The sequence below is a fragment of the Lissotriton helveticus genome, chromosome 6, assembly GCF_964261635.1.
Source record: "Lissotriton helveticus chromosome 6, aLisHel1.1, whole genome shotgun sequence".
Taxonomy (NCBI): domain Eukaryota; kingdom Metazoa; phylum Chordata; class Amphibia; order Caudata; family Salamandridae; genus Lissotriton; species Lissotriton helveticus.
The window spans coordinates 597,064,215-597,085,982 of NC_136067.1; the positions used below are offsets into that span (position 1 = coordinate 597,064,215).

General features: G+C 41.0%; 1 protein-coding gene across 1 annotated transcript in view; it reads left to right on the forward strand.

The window, feature by feature from the left end:
* The window catches only part of KCNQ5 (potassium voltage-gated channel subfamily Q member 5), a 1,025,261-nt gene that overhangs the window by 748,731 nt on the left and 254,762 nt on the right, over positions 1-21,768 (forward strand). Inside the window, exon 10 of the mRNA XM_078647596.1 lies at positions 10,762-10,982. Coding sequence (XP_078503722.1) covers positions 10,762-10,982 — 221 coding nt within the window. The remainder of the gene's footprint in view (positions 1-10,761; positions 10,983-21,768) is intronic.

Below are 21,768 nucleotides of genomic sequence, written 5' to 3' on the forward strand. Positions count from 1 at the left end.
TGTGCTTTCACAACTTAATGTAGATGGTCAAGACCAGCCCATTGCTTTTATTAGCAGAAGGTTGACCCCTAGAGAAAAACGTTGGTCAGCTATTGAGAGGGAGGCCTTTGCTGTGGTTTGGGCCCTGAAGAAGCTGAGGCCATACTTGTTTGGCAATCACTTCAAGATTCCGACAGACCATAAGCCCCTCTTGTGGCTAAATCAGATGAAGGGTGAAAATCCCAAACTACTCAGGTGGTCCATTTCCCTACATGGGATGGACTTTACAGTGGAGCACAGACCAGTGACTGACCATGGCAATGCAGATGGTCTCTCCAGGCATTTTCACTTAGAACATGGAGACTTATCTGGTCAAGGTTAAGTTTAATGTCCCTGCGTTTGGGGTGGGGGTGGGGTTATGTAGGAGAGTAGGGTCTGCTTTCCTATGGTCACCCCACTTTTTGATTTTTGTTTCACTGGTTTTCGACTTAATGTGGCTGTGGGCCTGCTAATCAGACCCACAGCCCTGCTGTTCTTTCTCTAAATTCACAACCATGTACTTTAGGTACATCACCAATTGGATATTGGGTCACCTTATGAGCCCCTGTATAGTGTACTATAGGTACCCAGAGCATAGGTGCATCCAAGGCCTACCAGAGGCTGCAGCATATCTTTTGCCACCCCTGGCTGGCCATCCAAAATGACACAACTGGCTGATCACTCAGCTGGGGCAAGGTTGTGTAATCACCCCTTGCTTAGATATAGTATACCTATGTCTAACCCTATATCTGGACACATGTGCACCTATAAGTCACTCCTATGGCATGCCTTAACAATCCTGGAGGCAGAGTGCTTGGTTTTATGTGAGATGGTGCCCTAGCATGAGCTGAGCCTGTCTGCAGCTTTCGGAACCATGTCCTTATAGCTGTTCTAGGATATTGCCATACCATATACTCTTAAGTGCATTATAAACCTCGCAGTTAAATGCTATCTTTGGACTGGCTTCATCGAAACATGTCGTGTAAGGTGTCATACGCTTTGGAATACTACCCCCTCGCCAGTCCTGGCAACGGGGGTAGCATTCCACCCTTCTAGAGGGAGAAGACATGTTACTTTCCTTAAAAGCGGTTAAAATCAACCAGAGCCTCAGCATCACAAAATGGATGCTGCTGCCACAGACACAAGTCTGGCCTCCTGCTGCTGACCGAAACTCCGGCAGGGGAGGCCTGGACAAAAGGTTTCCTTTCACAGGGATGTGCTAACACCAACCCTGACAGGAGATAGTGGATTGGGGCAGTGAGGGCTGAATGAAACTAGACACTGCCTGGGGCATACAAGGTGTCCCATGCATAGCCCAGTTCAAACCGGTGCTGGGGCACTCCAGCCCGAGCTCTGGTGCGAAACTGGACAAAGGGAAAGGGGTATAACCACCCCCTTCCTGGGTCCCACCAATAGGAGGTACCTAGCAGGTAATCCAGCCCCTTGATTTGGAATAAAGGTAGGAGCTGTGTCCATAGACTTTAGATAATCCTGACTGAAATTTTGAAATGGAACTCTGGACCCTTCAACATCCTACTCGACGTAGAAGACTGAAGAATCTCCCTTGTGGTCAAGGAGTGACCACCCTGTGCAAGCAGGCACCATCAAGCGCTCCAAAGTTTGCTTTGTCGTTGCTCCCACCGGAGCTCGAATGACAGAGATCGACAAGAACCGGACGTCCCGACATCCAACAGCCCTACCACATCCACAGCAAAGCTGAGACCCGTGGAGGTGACGTGAGACGTGGGACCGGCCATCTTGGAAAGCCAGCAAAGTGCTTTCTGTGCAGCTCCTGAGGCACCCTCGAAGCTGTGTATTGGGGATTGGGAAGCCTTAACCCCGAGCATCAATTGCACAGAAGATCATCTCTCCACACTCACCGAGTGCTGCATGGGGCCCTTTTGCATTTTCCTGCTCGACGCGTCTGTCTGGTCACTTGCCCGTTGGCTAGTGGCCTCTGTGACAACAAAACTCGAAATCTACACTGCTGGTCTGGTTGCTCCAGACTGGCCCTTGCTTCCCTGCGAAGGAGAAGCCCCTCGGTCCTTGCTGGCCTGAGTAAGAAGCCCTCTTCAGTTCCTGCGTGGTTTGCCTTTGCCAAGGCTTGTTGACTCCAATCTGGAAGCCGATACCGCAGACAGCGAGAGCCTTTGTGGGACAGTCCGTGCCCAGCTCCTGGTCATCGTTGATACCTCCTGGTCTACGTGACAGCAGAGACAAGCTTCGCGACAACCACCTGATTGCGTTAAGTTCTAGTCCAGTCGGAAGACTTCCAAATCTGCAACTTTCTAACTTTTACGCACCATTGACTTCTATTGGTGCACACTTGTGCCTTTAGACACTACACCCGCATCCTGTGGGCCTCCCACGTCTTAACTTCTGTTAGTCCAGTGTAGCCCCAGCGACTCTCAAGGCCCTAGGTCTCACCATTGTTTGTGACGTGGTTCTTATACCACTATTTTAGTATATGGTTTTAGGTGCCACCAGGGCCTATCCATATTTGTGCAAATTTTGTATGTTATATGAAGTCTTTGTTTAAACGCTTGTGCTTCTGCCCTCATAAAGAGTACAGAGGATTATTCTAGTAATAAATACATATAGTTTATAATATATAACTTGTGTGGTGTCCTTTCATTTGGTATTAAAGGGATTGCATCTGGTAAAACAGCTGGCTTCACATGCCCTCTTGAGTTTAGCCTAAGACTGCTTTTGTCCATGCTACCAATAGGATAGCTGGTCTATAAGGTTGACTTACAACCAATCACCATAAGGGTTGTTTGGACTGGTGCAAGGTGCTCACTAGAATAGTGAACATCACATACCAGGCCAACTTCTCACAGTATAGCTTCTTTTTCCATTTTGTGAGAATAATACCGCACTTATGCACTGAATCATCAATATTCAGCACTATAAGCATGGTGTCCAGAAACCCCAAAAATAAATTTTTCATGTAACAAAAATAGCCTCTAGGGTTTAAAGCATTTGTTTACTTCTACATTTACAACCATTAGCACCAGAGAAACATATTTCCCTCCAAAACAAAGACAGTGGTTACTTCAGATTTAATATAAATAATAGCCCCCCTTACATAACATCCACTCCTTTTTTTAAATGAAGTAAACTCATCCTACTTGATTTCTTCAATATTTTCGTGCATGCGTTTAATATAATCTGTTGTACTGTCCTTTCTTAGTACCAAAGTGCTAGTATATTTGTTTTCATGCACTATTTAATCTCTAGCTTTTTGATGTTGTATAATGTTCTCTCTTTCTCTTTTCCTAATCTAATCTTATGTGAGTCTGTCTATCATGAAGCAGCTACAGTATATTTAACCAACACCTGCCTCTCTTCTGCTTTTCTCCTTCCTCAGATCTTTACCAATCATCATCTTTTCATAAATACATTTGACTTCCCATTAGAGCACCCCCAGCTTCAAGATTTGCCTGAAAAAAGGTTTCATCTGGTCCCGGGTGCTGTTTTCCGCTCGGCTGGAACGACTACAAGTGGCATGTCGTGCAGCACAGAACATAGCGGAGTAAGGGGAGGAGCCAGCTTGAAAGAGGCACATGGGCATTGCTCTCAGAGCAGAGATATCACCTGGGACCAGATCAAAACGCCTTTTCAGGTAAGTGTGGAAGGTAGGGCAGCTCACTAACAGTGGGAAATGGATTACACCAAAGCTTTTTGGTTTAATCTCCATTGGAGGAAGGATAAAATAGAAACTACAAAATATAAACACAGTGACTTGGACATTTGATCACACTGTTGGGTGTTTTTAGTGAAGAGGAAGAAAAATAAAGCACCTATGTCTCAAATGTCCTTAGCAGTGTCAATGCGGGTCTAATGATCTTCCGCTCTGCAGAATTTTGAGGTTACTTTCTAGAATAGGGCCTTGGAGATAATGGACTGCATTCATAAAGCAATGATGACCATAAACCATTTAGGAGTCCAACTGTGCATCCTCTCTGAATCCTCCATTGGTGGAATTACCCTTTAATTGGAAGTTGCTCTCACAAAAAGCATTTTGACTGTCTGCGTTCTAGTGTTTCTCTTTCTTTAGGCACTAATGATGTAATACTTTTCAACACAATACATCATGCAATTTAACACATGGCTTGCCATTATGTAGCTAAACTACAATATTGCCACCTACTTCCAGCAAAATGTTGCAACTGGATGCACAGCAAACACAGCTAGTGAGACCCTACACAAGAATGTCTGTGCGCTCTCAATGCGCTCCCTGCAGCAGACTTTGCTTCCTACTGTGGGTATTTCATGTATATGTGCATGTCTGTGTTGTGATGAAAAAGTAACAGTTAGATCTTATGGGTATTTTGTATCGAATACCTAACCTGTTTCCTACTAGTGCAATGCTTAGTAATGTCATCCTCTATTTCCCCTCACTCCTAGTAAGCTTTGTAGTAGTAAGCAGAAGCTCTTCAGGATGTACTCCTCTCGGAAACATAGGTACCCAGCATCCTGTCTCCCCACATGATATGCGAGAATGCCAACTAACAGCAGGTGCATGCTGACTCCTTTGCCCTACGATGCTTTATAATTTCTTGCCTCCTCTAAACCCTCGGAACTGTATTGATGGTCACGGGGAGGTATCCAACGACAATGCTTTAAATATCTGTTTTCTGCCTGTTGCCTGCTATGAGATTACTGTACATTGGCAATGCCGTGAAGCCTTGTCTCGAAATACTTCTCTTGATTTGCAGATGAACTGGCAGCATTTGAACTAGCATGCATGGGCCTGTCTAACCCTAGAAATGTTATTTTAAGGAATAATTGAGTCTCCTGGGAAGAGCCATATATATCCATTGAACTTATGAACAAACACATGGCTCTGCCACTATGAAGTTTCTTCCACTATTGTGCCTCCATTTTGATTTCAGTGTGTGGGAGAGAAAGAGGTGATGCCATTGTACATGAAGATTGGTGCGTGCTGGAGCTTAGAAGAAAACCACTTGATGAGTGCCTGAATGAAACCACTGAATCTTAAAAAATATGGGAGATGCCCATATGATTTACTTTAGTCAGTGATTGTAGCATTATCTCACTGTGAAACTTGAGCAAGGTGGGTAGGTGGGTGTTTTGTAGATCGTGTGTTGAAATAATTGATTGCAGTGATGTAGCACCATCAGACACTGGCCAAACAAGTGGCTGCTTTAAAGGGCCCTTTTATTAAAACATTCAGTTCTAGGAACTCTTTTCTCTATCCCCTATCTTAGATCATAGCAGGAACCCATTATTATAATTCTGGACTCCCGATTGTTCATGTTGTCAAAGGCTGTAGGGAACCCTATCCCGGTAAGGCCCCTTGAGCAGTCAGTAATAACATTACAACATCCATCAATGGAGTTACATATCAACAGCAGCAGCAGTTAATCTAGCAGTAGTTCACTTCAGAGAGTGCTACAATAACTTAATGCCTGGCAGAGTATGCAGTGCATGCAGCAAATGGCATCATACCCCTGATCAACCCATGCAGCCCTGTGCTTTGTAGCCCATCGTGACCTCTTTCATTGTGGTTTACTTGGTGGGCCATGTTTTGCCATTGTGCAACATTCTGTCCATCATCTTGTGTGTTTTGCTGTTCATCCTATGTGGGAAGGGTATGCTCAGACGTGGGTCCCTATGCCACTGGAGTCAAGCTATCCTGGCTGAAGACGGCTGATAGCCAGAAATCGGTCCTAGGATGTTTAATTCCGGACTAGGGAAGAAATGGCTTGGCAGTTCGGGCTGGACTGTTCCCATGAGGCACAGGGTCAAGACTGATTTGCATGTGGCCATGTCTGAACTGGGGTGGCTTGGTGAGCAAAATAACGACGGATTAAACCCAGATCTGTGACTGGGGGTGAATGTTTTGCCATTGTGCAACATTCCGTCCATCATCTTGTGTGTTTTGCTGTTTACCCTATGTAGGAAGGGTATGCCCAGACGTGGGTCCCGTGCTCACTACGCCACTGAAGTCAAGCTATCCTGTATGCTTGATTCCAGTCCAGGGAAGACATGGCTTAGCAGTTCAGGCTGGACTTTTCCTATGAGGCACAGGGTCAAGACTGATTTGCATATGGCCATGTCTGAACTGGGGTGGCTTGGTGAGCAAAATAACGATGGATTAAACCCAGATCTGTGACTGGGGGTGAATGTTTTGCCATTGTGCAAACATTCCGTCCATCATCTTGTGTGTTTTACTTGGTGGGTCAGCCACGGTCCACGGAGGGCTTCAATAGGTGATATAACTGGATCATTTCCTTGATGAATGTGTGTGCCGACGAGACCAGTGAAGTTTATTATCCCCAGAGCATAGGACAGCTGTTTCAAGATGGACTGGTATGACAGGACCTATTCTTAACTTTAGAACAGACTAATTCAGGGCAGTGACATTCCAGGGATCCTGTTATTCCTGATTAAGACCTAAGGCCCTTCCGGGCTGTAAAAGAGCTGAAACATGAGGGAGACATAATATCTCAACCATTTGTTTTATTCTAATTCTGCCTGGTGTTCCCTTCAGTAAAGAGAAACTTTGGAGTTAACTGCAAGGTATTTTTATCACTGCGTCTGGATCCAACTCCTATCCAGAAAAATATTGTTTATGATCTCCCTCTCTCAGAGGTTGAAACATCCTGGTGGAACTATCCAACCCAAGGTGGGCCGGAATTGCCTATGATAAAGCATGCCACAATAATGTGGTGAAACTTTTCTGTCCATTCTTATAATGCTCTCGGTAGGGCTTTTGGATTCTTATGAACCTCTTGGTCCACTACCATACCTATTGTGTGCATGGTTATTCTGTTCGCCGCCAGGCAAAAAGGAGCATGTCCCAAATACCTGTTTCAGCATTATTTATTATTCAATCGAAATACATGCTTCGAACCCCAGATATTAAAGAGTGACCTAGGAAACGCTAACAAGGCACGTTCACACACACGTGCCTTATTTCAAGGTGCGTTACCTCGCTTGCACGGCTCGGTAGACTTGACGTTAAAAGGCTGGCGGTAGGAAATCTCCAATAGCTACACTCAATCTAGAGCCCAATTAAACTCCGTTAATGCACCTTTCTATTTTTATTTTCAAGCGCCTCTCTCGGCTGCTGAATGTCACAGAAAATGAGGCCCTTGGGGGAAGATGCCAAGCAGCTGTTCGACCTACCGTTCATACCTGCTCGATTTTTACCGTGAAAAGTCACGGCCTAACTGCCTCAGTTACTGGTGTCAAAACATGAAAATCCATTCAGGCCACTTTGTGCTCATTAAACGCAGCAATGAGTTCCATCCTCGAGCTCTGAAAGGGCCTCCGCCATGTTTGCTGCCCGGTCTGGTGAGCAGCAGATGCATTGCTCAGTAGCCAGCCCATCTTTGGGAATCAGCCTCACCATTCCTCTGTTGGAACATGCTAGTGACCCCGGCCTACCTACATTTACTAATCTGTAGGGCGGGAAAGCCTGCAACTGGAGTTTGCTACTTGCATGTAAATGCATTTGAAAAATATCAGAATTCATGTATTTATGCCAGTTCAAACAGTAAAATAAGTTATGTGGAGTAGGTGTACTAATAAAAGTACATTTGCATTTTTATTGTTGCAATGTCAAGGTCAACTAAATGTTATCATAACAAAACAGAATAGCCACTTTCTGAATTCATTGTTGACTGCCTGGCAGGATCTTTATCACTTTGCAGGGGAAATCAACTGGACGGACAAGGCCTGTTTAATGAGATCTTTCTGTGGCTTTAAACTATGTGCTCTAGTTAGGCTAAAATAATATTTTTATATATTTTAAAAGTGGCATCAAGTCAACCATATGTTCAAATGAAGAAAGAATGTATGCTATTCATTACCTTTGTTGAGGAAGGGGAGCACACCATGACTCCTCCTAACACTCAACAATGGTGTTGTTTACAATATCATCTGCAGCACACCTCCATTTGTTATCCATATGTAAATCTCAGTTATCGGAAACATCACAGCAATAGGAAATCCTAAGAAGTGAGACACCCAAATGAATACATACTTTGAAACTCACAAAAGAGTTTAAGCTGCAAAACCCGGTGTGCAGGTATGGCCTGGCAGTCTGAACTTAGTATCTGCATTGCATTGCATCAGTAATGCCTTGCAAACCATTGAACAAGCGACATTTTCCCATGTTAAGAGCAATACCATAAAATATTATAACTCACTTTTGTATCTTCTGCTGGCCAGTTTGGAGTAAGAGAAAGGGAAAGCATGACATATATTGATTCTTTTCCCATTAGTTTATGTAGAAACTCCGGGGATGCTTTGGAAAAAAAAATCTTTTAAAATGAGTTTCTTGTAAAACTTTTAAAAGTTCTATTATCCGCAGCTTGAAAGAGAGACTCTTCTCAGCAGACAGTGGCTCTCACCACATGCAAAGGGCCTATTTTTAGAAATATGGCTCACTGCAGTTTATGTCACATGCAGTGCGGGTCAATGGTCCTTAAATTGTAAATCCTGCCCAGAAGAGGCTAAATTAGTGTAGTGAGACTAAATCTCATTGAACAAACCTTCCAGTTTCGCCTCACACAGGTGAGCCCAGTATTTGGCGCCGTCTCTGCTTTTGTCACGGTCAGACAGATTCAAAATTCAACCTTTAGTGGATAATTAGTGCCATCCAAGGCACTAACTGAGTGCAGCTGCTTCTTGCATTAGAGTTTAATAGTTTGAAAATTGAATTCTGAACGATGAAGTGCACCTGCTACAGTTAGAATTAAAAATTAAAGACGTTATTCCTTAGATGTTGGGATTAAGTAATCTGTAAAGTGCCGTATTTTAGCCACAGGCGGCTCCAGCGACTTTTTCATGCACCATTTTCAACTTCACTTTAAAATTCACAAGACGCTGTGTTAATCCTACAACCTCAAAACTGAAGGATCAGGACTTAAATCTAAGAAGGGATCCCATGACCATGATAAAAGTGTCTTGATTGCCAGTTGTCCATATTTCCCCACATGAAATTAATTGCCTTGAGGAGTCAGCCACTAAAATGTCTTACCGTGCAAGTAATTGCCTCCTCTTCAGGCATTTCTTGTGTTTTACTGACACGCACCACGCACCACGCACATCGGCTTTTACCTGCAATACCACCTTAATTATTGCTTAGCAAAACCATGCCGGAAAATGCTTATAAACCTGTGTATGCTTATTCCTCCAAAGAGTCATAAGAGGAAATACATGTAGCAGTGAACCTATTGCCGGGAGCAATCAAGGTGTGTGTGTGTTTGTGTGTGGACACACACATATATGCATGTGTCGTGCCTTTAACAAATCCCAAGACCTGGCATCTGTTGTCTTAAGGGCCATTTCACTCATACAACAGTCTACACTGGTTGTACAACCATCCACAAATACATGAAAGGGATGATACAATGCATGCCTTTTGGACAAATATTTACTTTTGAATTGTGAAAACAGGTAAGACCTCTGGTGAGAAGTAAATCTGTCCCAAATAGTGAGCATAGGAAATGGAAACTAATTACAGGATGTGTTCTATCCTTGTATTTCTATGCAACATGAAACTATTGCAGGGTATACAGCCTTTACAACGAAACTTTTACAACGAACTACCATTACAACGCAACTTTTACAACGCAAACCATTACAACGCATAGCGCTGGGGGGCGCTCTAGGATAGGGAATAGGTTTAATGTACTATCCAACACCTTCCCTACTATCCATGGGGACTGGAGTTGGAATAGTAAATTAAACTATTCACTATCCAGCGCCCAAAAGCATTATGCGTTGTAATGGTATGCGTTGTAAAACCTACGTTGTAAAGGTAGGCGTTGTAAAAGTATGCGTTGTAACGTCATATATCCCTATTGCAGTCTTGCTAGCATGTGTCTTGTTTGATGCATTTACTGTAATGCTTTGCTGCTTGGGCTTACCATTGTCTGCTATGCTTATTTTTGACCTGATGAGTACAATGGCTGTATGGGCAGAGGCTATGACTCTGGGAAATTCCATGCCCATCTACAAGTTTTACAAAGCCTACACCATCCCCCCATTTAAAAGAGGTGCATTGAAACTGTTTTTCCCCATTGATGCTTTTGCACATGAAGCAGTAAGTCATTGAGAATCTGCAATATTATTTTAACTTTTACCATGTACATCTCTATCAAAACACTGGATCCATTGCACACCTGAGAAGCAGAAGCCGCCCATTTCATCCATTCCATCTCTTGTATGTTTTGTTAAATTTATGGTTTGGGAAAATACCAGTTATGGAAATAAGTTATCTTTTTACATGTCATTTGCTCTTTCGATACTGCATGGGTGTTGTATATGCTTGAACATATTGAGAACCTTGCTAAAGTAGTATATTGCATGCAAAGGTGACTGACAAAAAAAATAAACAGAATTATTTGTATCTGTTATTCTGCATGAAGCAAAAATAATGCACCTCTAGAGGTTTGTAGTCGCTTTTGCTGGTTGAAATATAACCAATCCCTTGTTATTTTTCAACATGTGCATTAAATGCTTCAACAGTTTGGTATATTCTTTTGATAAAGACTAAAGGTACTCATTATTGGCAATAGAACTCTTTTAGAGTCAAACTTATTACAGATATGAGTGTTTTTTTGTAGTTTATTCTTTAGTAGGAGTACAAATGGACGTGTTCATGCTTAAAGTAGAAGTGCACATTCATACCTTCTAAATTAGAATTTTATTCTCCCAAAAACAGTTGTTTTGTAATTAAATAATCTATGCATCTTTTCACAGCCAGAAATTAAGTTTTAAAGAGCGTGTACGGATGGCAAGCCCCAGGGGTCAGAGCATGAAGGGCCGACAGACGTCAGTTGGAGATCGGCGGTCGCCAAGCACCGATGTCAATTCTGAAGGGAGTCCGACAAAAGTGCAAAAGAGCTGGAGTTTCAATGACAGAACTCGTTTCAGGCCCTCCCTCAGGCTCAAGAGTTCACAGCCCAAGATGGTGCCTGATGGTAAGCAGCTTGTTTTAAATCTTTTACAGTGCATTCGTGGAAGGGCCTATCCCATGTTAATCTGATAAACTGTGGCAAATTAGGAAATCATGAAATACTACATTTAAAATCATTATCTATGATCACTATTTTTCCTCACCCTCTCTTTTCAGTATCTCCCCACCCTATGCAGTGGCACAGTAAGCAGTGGGTGGCAGATGCTGCAGCAACCTATATAGACTTCAAGGATGTCAGATAAAGAATGAACAGAAAAGAAGCCTTGATGAATTTGTCTTGAAGCATTTGCCATGAGTTTACCTTATCGTCACCGGGCCCTTTTTGATCACTAATTTGTATCTTAATACTTGACTTAATATAATTTACTTGGTCCACTGATGGACCTTGCTTCATGCTGAGAGGGGTAGGAGATAGGGGATCCAACTCGGGTTATCCATTGAGGACCAGGAATTGGGGAACTGACCTACAAACTCATAATTAGATTCATATATATATAACTCTCAGAACTAAGCTATGCAAGTAAAGTATTATCACTGCTAGACAACCCTCCTGAAGAAATTCACTTTAACACAGATCATACAGACCAATAATTCAGCCACAGCTATGCAGAATAATAACGTTGGTATCTGCTGGCCAGAGATCTCTCTATTTTATTTCCCTACAACCATCAACAACCCAGTTGCAATGCACAATCAGTTATTAGAGACAGATCATGGAGACAGAGAAACAGGGTTTAATTAAAGTTAGATTTATAATAATTATTAAGAGGAGTAGCTACATTAATATCATGCATTTAAGACCTAAGAGCACAAGTCAGGCATCAAAATATGAGTGTCCCATTTATTACCAAAGCTCTGGGAAAGATCAGGAAGGGACCTGAACTATAACAGCTCAAAAGTACTCTCCCTTTAGAGGAAAATAAGTCAGAGAATAGTGCACACATCATATGTGTCAGCCAAAGGAAAGCCAGTAGAGTCTGCAAGGAAGTTCTAAAAAAGTAAGGAGAGGCGATGTGGAAAAGTGTCTCTCAAATAGTGCGAGTGAGTGTGTTTCCTTTCGTCACATCAACATATAATATAATCCTAAAGTTCCAGGGTGACACCTCCTGGGTCGCCTCATCTGGTCAGACCACTCAGTCCATTGGTCAGTTTGTATAGGATGATTGTCATGCAGCATAAAGAAGCCACATACTATAGCAAAAAGGTGATGATCATCACTTAAGCTGTCGAACCATCAAGTATGTATAACTTTCAAACAATAGTCCTTTTGCAAAAGTACATGAGTGAGTTCAAGAGGAGAGTTTCTCATGGCAGATATTCCCTAAGTAGCAAAATTGTGAATGTGAATGTGAACTCTCCCTATGAGGCATAGTTTCTCTTCACATTGCAGGTTAACAAAACCTTTCCATGAGAACAGAATCAAACAAAGTAAGGCAATGTAGGCCTAAACTGAATTTGGTTAATGAAATACAGAATATAAAATAATGGAAAAATACATTTCATTTGGAATCTTTGGGACATTATACATATTTCTTTCAACTTATTTGCACTCATAAAGCGTTTTAGTTTCGTTGTAAAATGCACATGTTACTATAACATAGTACTGCATTTTTAAAGTATCATTGTGTAAAATTATTTTACAATATAAATTATTAAAATCGTTTCTGTTGATTCATATTAGTACAGGTATGAAGATTATTCCCTAAATGTTTCAGAGCAAATGGGTGTAGTATACACGTGCAGCACCCTTTTCTCCTTTCTCACTTCACTTGGTGCACAATTTCACATATGCAAAATATGGAATTTGGAATGAGACTCCTCAATAACGTACATAATATCCTCTAGATTTACATTAGTTTCCTTTAATTCTTCTCAAACATTATTATTTCAGAAGTATAGTTAGAAACGTTTGTGGCCTATGTGAATTTCATCACTTAACATCTTCTTCTGAATTTAAAAGATACACCAATACTAGTAAATAGAGTACAATCTATGTTATACAAGTGACTCATGTTCATCTAATTTTCTCATCTGCTTGCTTTTATGATGCAGTAACTAAGTATTCTCATGATTTTTCTCATCTTTCTTCAACGCATAGTTCACATAGTTAGTGTACATTTGTCATTTTGCTCTCAAATGTGTCATAATTGGTGTCAGTTAAAGGTCTCAGCAGTTTCTCTGCTTCATCAAGTTCAAGTACAACTGTACTGCAACTTCGTGTGGCAGTGCTGCTGATTATTTTTACCAGGAGAGCTGTATTTACTATACCTTTCTCTGACTGCATGTTTTAGATATTTGTAATTTTAACTATGAACACCCATGCTAGCTAACAAGTGAAAGAGACGTCCATCGAAATCCAGAGGTTTTCTACCTCATGTATAAAGACCTGCTTGATTTACAAAGCGAAGCCAACTATCTCAATATATATATATATATATTTATCATAAGCATGGAAAGCGCAATCAAGGCATTAGGTCAGGTGAAGTCCGAGGCCAGCATCCCCACTGAAAATTCTTCCAGCAACACTGCCCCCTTTGCTCTTCTGCTGACAGACCATGACTCAAATTTCACTGCACCAATTCTGGATGGTATGTTTAACTCAACATTTAACATTGACATGATGTGCGAACCAAAAAATGTTATGCCAAATGCCACTTTTTATAAGAACTTTTTTAATTATGACATTCATATCATATAAATAATGAGTTTATTGTTTATTAATGTATTTATGACTTTTAAAAAACCTTCCAAACAAACGTTGGTGAAGTAGTTGGTGGAATGTGCTAACACTGGACTACATGGGTTTCATTTGGGTAAGGGAGTGCGCTAAAATAAAAGTCTATTTGTATGATCTTCAAAATAGTTTTCTGTGATGTATCACCTGAAATAGTATATTTAGAGTAGTAGGGGTGCAACCAGTGTATTATACAAGCCTAGGTTTGCGTAGTTCGCAATCAGTTAACTTCATATGGTTCACGCAGTTTCCTTCTTTCCCTCCCAACCTTCAAGGTTAGTTTTTTCCCCGCAATTAAACACAAGCATTCATTGAAACATCCTTCAATTAGAAAAATTATGTTAGTTTTTATTCTGTCTATGATGTCTGCTACATGCTGGTACATCCCTTGAATTTAGTGCTTAATTTGTGCAGATGATTGCATGTGGTTAGCACTGGCGCTCATTCTGGTGAGAAATGAGAAATATGCTAAAAGAGTGCCTAATGGAGAAAGCAGGGCTTAAAAGAAACATGCAAGAGTAGAAGAAATAGGCATGAATTTGAATCAAGGCTAGGTAACCCCGGTGTTTGGTAATCCCAGCATTCAACAGTCCTTGCCCCTTGCACATATATGCTTATAAATTAAGTGCTGCTTATGTGACTTCTCCTCATCAAGGGTACGCTGAATTACACTCACTCACAGACTTGCAAAATAGTGTCTAAACGATATTAGAAAGCTGGTTCCAAGTAAAAGCTGAACCATTTATAAATGTGTGACCTTCGCATATTATAAGTATTTTTTCAAGGTATCAGTGAGTTTTGCAAGAAGAAACTTTGTACATTTTTATGGCTTTTATTTCAAGTTGAGGTCCTTGTGTATTGATGTATTTTGATATAGCTGTTTAATTTGTGCCTATGGTTGCCTTTGATGGGCACTGGTACTTTTTTTTGAAGACTCAGTCTTATTTTTCATCTTCAGGCTTTGACCTTGAAAAAACAGAGAAGCTCCGAAAATGGAGAAAAAATTAAGAGAAAGATAGGGAAGTAGTCACATAGGGACAATGCAAGAATGAAAAAGAACTTATAAGAGGGAGATTAGGAGACAAAAGTGTAGGGTGGTTAAAGAAAGATGCATGAAGAGTGATGGGGCCAGGTTCCGCGATCTGGATTTACTGTGGAACCCCCTGGGCGCCGTCCCATTGGTTCCTGCTTAAAAGTGTGGAGGGGAGAAATATCTGTTCCAATTTGGTTTCTCAATCTCATTAAATCATGACTCCAGAGAATGACTGACTCCAAGTTCTTCATTTAGTTAGTTTGTTACAAAGCCAATAACAATCGGACATACAGGCACCTCAGAACGAGGGTGTAGAAATACATTGGAACTAATACAAAGCCAAACCTATGGTCAAGATTCAATCTATGAAGTACACATAGAATGACCAGTTCTAAAATCAGGACGCAGGTGATCACTGCTTCAACTTCGAGAGTGTTCTTTATTTGAGGTTAGTAAGTAAAAAGCATTAGTCTATCCCTGCACTAACGTGACATCCCTACTTAGCGTTTCCCCAGGCAAGTTCAGGAAAAAGTTGTCAGTGCGTGAAGACTTCCTAAGAAGTGCATTCACGTTGAATGGGTCACATAGCATAAAGCTAGAGAGCTCATTCTAAGATGCTCCTTCCCTCTCCATCAGATTTCTTCTCCTAACTTAACCCCCGGAGCACTGCCCCTAGTTCCAACATCAAAATACTAGGCCACACCCATCTTCGCATCACGCTATCATCCCATCCAGCTGAACAACTCATCCAAGGTAACATTCCTGATGGCTTCGATAATCCCAGCCTCTGGCTCGATGATCTCGAGTCTCAGGCCTTCTCCAGTGAGAAAGAACATCGTCCCACATTATCAGTACTCTTAGTTCAAATGTATCCTCTCCTCCTTATGCCTAACTCCTAAAAGAAAAGCGTTATTCTTACAAAGATGAATTTCTCCACCTGCAACAAAAAACGTGAGAAAGAAAAGATTCTGCATCCACATAAACATTCCAAATGCTTCAATTATGAGAGCCAGGGAGAAATACACATGAGGCCTACAGAAAATCGGCTAACATAAGAATCACCATGAATCTTCGTTAAACATGCATATACATGAACATTATTAGTGTGCAAGTTTAGTCAGTGTGTTACATGTCAGTGACTTAGATTCCCATTAGTCACTTGTAAGGTGAGCATTAAGACTTCACCATTTAGCGAACAATTACAATATAATTTCTCCACATTGCATGAAATCCCTTTATCACATAACTTTACATGTTATTACATTTCACATTCTTATGACTAAATGTTAACACAACATAAGAATATATGGAGGTGCAAAACTCGTGATTATATTGCACCCCTACAAATTGAAGAGTGCAATCGCTCTGTATGAGTTGGAATTAAGAGTCTTGATATACACCTCCCACTCTATGTAGCAGTGGGAACTCAAGCCTCCCAAGAAACACCTTTGGCCCACGCACTGCTCCCATCACATGCACATGCTCTGCTTGTTTGTTTGGCCCTACAAGCATTCACTGTGCTCATGACAATATTTGAGTTCTTGGAAGTAGCCGTTCACTATCAACACGTGCAGAAAGTGTCGGTTTTGCTGAAAAGTTTGTTTTCAAAAAAGACTTGCCGACAGATCAATTTCCTTCATTTCAACTACAGTTTATTTTTTCTGAGCAAAGAAGATTGTTTGTCCCAGATTTAATTCCATTTCTTAAATGTGTTTTTTTTGCAGTCCTTACCTTTAAACGTTCGCTAATAATAATTTCGGAAAAGTCCATATTTAAATACACCTAATTTTTGCCTCGATGTTGAATCACATGTCATTCTTTTCTGCCCAGCTTGCTTTTTGTTAAAAGTATGATACTACCTCTGCAAGTATCTGTCTTTAATGTGTATGGCTGCTGCTTCCTATGCCATGCACACACCGATCCTTCTATTCTCTTATTTTCTATGCCTATTCTTTTATGAAACCAAATCTGCTTTTGGTGTGAGATGGTATTGTGCCAATAGGCCTGGCTCAGACAAAAGATGGGCTGTGCTCCATGATGTCTCCTGTCCACTCTGGGAGGGAGTTGCTTTCAAAGAGTGGGTATACTGATGCCATCAAATCTGTGAAAGTAGTATTACTACTTTCCCACTATCTGTCTGTACAGCAAACTAGCTGGAGGGTGGTGCATTCCAAATAAAGTCATTAGTATTTCAGCTCATTTCATGTTTGTTTGTAGCAACAAAAAAAAATCTTTAAGTAAGAAAAGCGGATATATATTGATATTTGCGTATATATATATATATATATATATATATATATATATATATATATATATATATATATATATATATATATATATATATATATATATATCTGTACAAAGGAAAATTTACTTTAAGGTCATGATACAATTATATACATGAATTTAGGGGTACACAATCTTTTGATAGATGTCCACACACACTATGCCATATTTTAAATCCACAGTTATGAGTTTTTATGTTTACTATCTAGAAGTACTGTATATCTATATTATATTTATTAGATATATGTATGTCAACCACTAATAATATTCCTGCATTTAAGCAGTTACAAGAATCATGTTCATTAATCATTAATTGTATGAATGAGTGCCATGTACCCACGTTAAACAGTAGGGCATGCATAAACGAACAAAACTTCAATGTAAAACAAAGATAATGCAAGTGTGCTTTCTTTTTCAGTTTGTCTTCTATGTCTATCTTACATCATGTGACTAGGAATGACCATAGAGATAGCACTTTTCACAAGCACTGTGGGCATAAAAATAACAAGCGGACTGCATTTCCGTATGTGAGCAAGGTTACCCTGTTAACCGAAACGCGTCATATGAAGCTGTTGGAGAAATAAAGACCTGGTATTTCCACGCAATTCATGGTGTCTGTATCTGTTTCTTATCGCTCTTGCCGGCAAGGCAGCGGAAAGGAGTGGAATTAATTGCCTATATATATATATATACAAGGAAGGCATTCAATGAGAGTGTCAACGCCTATAGAATGATCCTGAACAAGTGGTATTACAGGGGGATGCTGAACAAAGAGGAATATGCATATTTGGAATGTAAATACCCCAGAGTACCGATGTTTTATCACTTACCCAAACTGCATAAAAATGCGACCTGTCCACCAGGCCGTCCTATCGTCTCATCAGTAGGAAGCCTGACAGAAAACATGTCCAGGTTTGTGGACTTCTTTCATTCCAATTTTGTATACAAACTGAAATCATACATAAAAGACACGAAGGATTTCTTGTTGACAATTGAGACATTGAAGTGGGAGTCGGATATGATGATGATAACGCTTGACATCTCGAGCTTGTATACCAGCATTGATCATATACAGGGGATGGAAGCAGTTAAATGGTTTCTTGACACTAACCGTATCAATCAGGCCGAACACAATGTTATGCTTCTGGAGTTTGTCCAATTCTGTCTGAGTAATAATATTTTCCTTTTTCAGGAACAATTTTTCAGGCAAATCCATGGAACAGCGATGGGCACCTGCTTCGCCCCCAGCTACGCAAATCTTTTCGTTGGCTGGTGGGAGGAGCAGGTGGCCTGGGCGGATATGAACACGGACAGGACCAATAAGGTCGTAAGTTGGACAAGATACATAGACGATTTATTTATTGTCTATAGAGGCACGGAAGAATCTGCCAGGGCATACATACAGGTCCACAATGATAACAATTTGAACCTCAAATTCTCTGGGGAGATTAGCCCGAGATCAGTCAATTTCCTAGACCTGAAGGTTTTCCCTGCGGAGGGCAGACTGTGCACTTCATTGCACAAAAAAAACAACCGCAGGGAATTCCATTTTACACGCATAAAGCTGCCATCCTGACACAACTGTGGGCAGCATACCATATGGTGAACTTTTGCGGATCAAGAGAAACTGCACTAGGGCGTGTGATTTTCAGGCTGCAGCGAAAGAGTGTACAAGAAGGTTTGAGGCCAGAGGATATAGCAAGGTAACTCTTGATTTGGCAAAATCCAAAGTAGATAGGATTAAAAGGGAAGATCTGATAGTGTCAGGTGAACCGAACAATAAGAAACATATGAAGAAGAACCAAGACAAGAAGTGTAAGGGTGACACCTTGAGGATGATAACCAACTACTCAAGTGATGCCATGAATATCAGGCGGATCTTTGCCAGTAACTGGCATATTTTGAAATCCGATCCTGTAATAGCTAAGGACTTACTAAGGGCGCCACTTCTCACTTTTAGAAGAGCTAGATCCCTGCGTAGCAGTCTGGTACAGAGCCATTGTGAGAAGGAAAGTAGAATGTCTCCATTTGGTAGGCTGGCAGGGTCCTACCCATGTCTTAAGTGTAGGGCCTGCAAATTCAGCCACAAAGTGTTACAATATCAGATACCAGGCATTGAAGAACCGATGAAGATCAGAAGCCTGATGAATTGCAACACAAGCCACACGGTATACTATTTGGTATGTCCGTGTGGCTTGCGTTACATAGGAAGCACAATCCACCCCACCAAAAAAAGAATTTTGGAACATCTCAGGGGCATACAGAACAGAGATTCCACATACCCAGTGGCTAGGCATTTTGAGAAATTCCATGAGAGTAACAGAGATCCTCTACGTTTTTTCTGTATGGATCAAGTGCCCCCTTATGTCAGAGGAGGAAACAGACTTTTACGGTTACGCAGATTAGAGTCACGGCATATTATTGAAAATCAGACTAAAAGGCCAGGTGGCCTGAACAGTGGTGAAGAAATGGCTGTACATCTGTAATACCCCCCCCCGATTAGTATAGTGTAGTTCAGTCACTATATTAATATTTGTATCTGCTCTCCCAGTCGATTGTGTACAGCTTGTGGCACCTGAGAGATTCAAAGCCCATTTAGGGCGTTATGTTTCATTTGGTTGCACATTATATATATATATATATGTCAACATTTCTAATAGCAGATGGATGCTATGGAGTGATTTTTTACTTTACTTTACTGCTGAATATTTTGCACGTTGAGTAATTGCTGACACCTTTGCGGAGTTATGCTGGGTGTCCTTTGTTTATGTTTGTGGTCAAAGGTGTGTGGTGTAATCTTTAAATACCTGCCTCAGTCCGGCGCCAACCACTACTGATAAAGGCGGTAAGCCGAAATGCGTCTTGTGATGTAGCTGTAACCCAAATAAAATCTAAGGGTTGCCTCGTTCCTGCGAGTGCTTTTTGCATTATTTTGGTGCGAGTGAGCTTTGGAAGTGGATTCCACGCGGAGTCTGTCACCGCGTATATAGCACCCAGTGGAGAGTGAAGTGAGTAATGGCGGACACCGGAACTTAGCATATATATATATATATATATATATATATATATATATATATATATATATATATATATATATATATATATATATTCCCGCTCCGTGTACACCTGCCGACCGCACTCGTGGGCTGGTGCTTGCTTTGTCGGGGGTGTGCCCGACATTTAATATTTGCTCAAAAGATTCTCAAACCGCTGTCGCGCGGAAAAAGAGATAGCAGCACTCCAAGGGTATATGCACAAGGTTTATTTCAAGAACGCGCTTTCGGCACTCGGCCTTCTTCAGTATTAAATCAGTTGCCACAAACAACTACCATTTAAAATAAAAATCACATGACATATGGACAGAAAAAACGGACTCGAATGCAAACAATTGAAAGCAAATGGTCGCCATTTTGGAATGGGAAAGTACATGAAGCTAAATGCATCACGTTATATCGTGTCATTTCATATACATTCATATCGTGTTGTTAATTCAAACCCTGAATGGGTCTCCCATTTGCAACTAGCAGCAGAATATTGCATCCTGTATGCATTGTATATGCACGTCGATTAATCCACTTATATAGTGTAAACAAATAAAGGCAAATAATCGCCATTTTCGAATGGGAAAATACATGAAGCAGAATGCATCACGTTATATCATATCATCTCATATACAATCATATCGAGTTATTAATCAAAGCCCTGGATGGGTCCCCCATTTGCAACTAGCAACAGAATTTTGCATTGTATATGCATGTCAATTACTCCACTTATACTTTGCGATCTTGCCCTAGATGGGCCACTCTTATCCAAGCCCTCTGTCCATGTCAACATTTATATACATCTCGCATCTCATTTTATAGTCATATTTTCAATTCATTACAGATTATCATAGTTCATAAAATCACGGAATCATAATAAACCTACAATCATATTAAATGAACTCCCAAGTCTTCATGTATGTTTAAACCCATCGGTATCTTCGTTTGAAGATCGATTATGTATCGCGACTCGAGTCGCCTAAGTTTCTGTAACCTGTCTCCCCCTCTCTCATTTAACGGGACAGCATCCAGACAAAAATATGATAACAGATCCCTGTTACGAGCATGTTCTAAATCAAAATGCCTGGCCACCGGATAGCTGGGGTCTGCATTCTGAATCGCCCTCTGGTGCTCCAAAATCCGTAATTTGACCGGATTCGTAGTACTTCCGACATACCTTCTGCCACAAGGACATGTCAGACAGTACACCACGTATGGTGTGGTACAGGTTAGGAACTTCAATATCTTTCTGGGTTTTTGCATACCAGGAACACTGTATTGCACAGTTCGCTACCTTCCCTTGCACGCTTTACAGCGCCCACAAGGAAAGAAGCCTTTCAAGGGTTCTGACTTCGAAGTAGGTTTCTGATCTTTATGGTGACTCTGTACTAAATAGTCTTTTAAAGCCCTCGCTTTCCTAAAAGTTACCAGTGGATGTGGTGGTAGATCTTTCTTTATAATATTGTCGGTCATCAATATGTTCCAATGCTTCCGCATGATACGTTTCAAATCTGAGGCATTACTGGAATAGGTGGTAATGAGTCTAAATTCGCCACCCTTAGTTTTCGCCTGTTTTTTGGTTAGAAGTGTCTACCAGCAAGACGGGAACTGGTTTAAATGCAAAGCTAACATCATTGGAACGTCTCTATGAAAGAGAGATTAGAAAATGGTGGGAGGCGACCTCCCTCCAAAATTA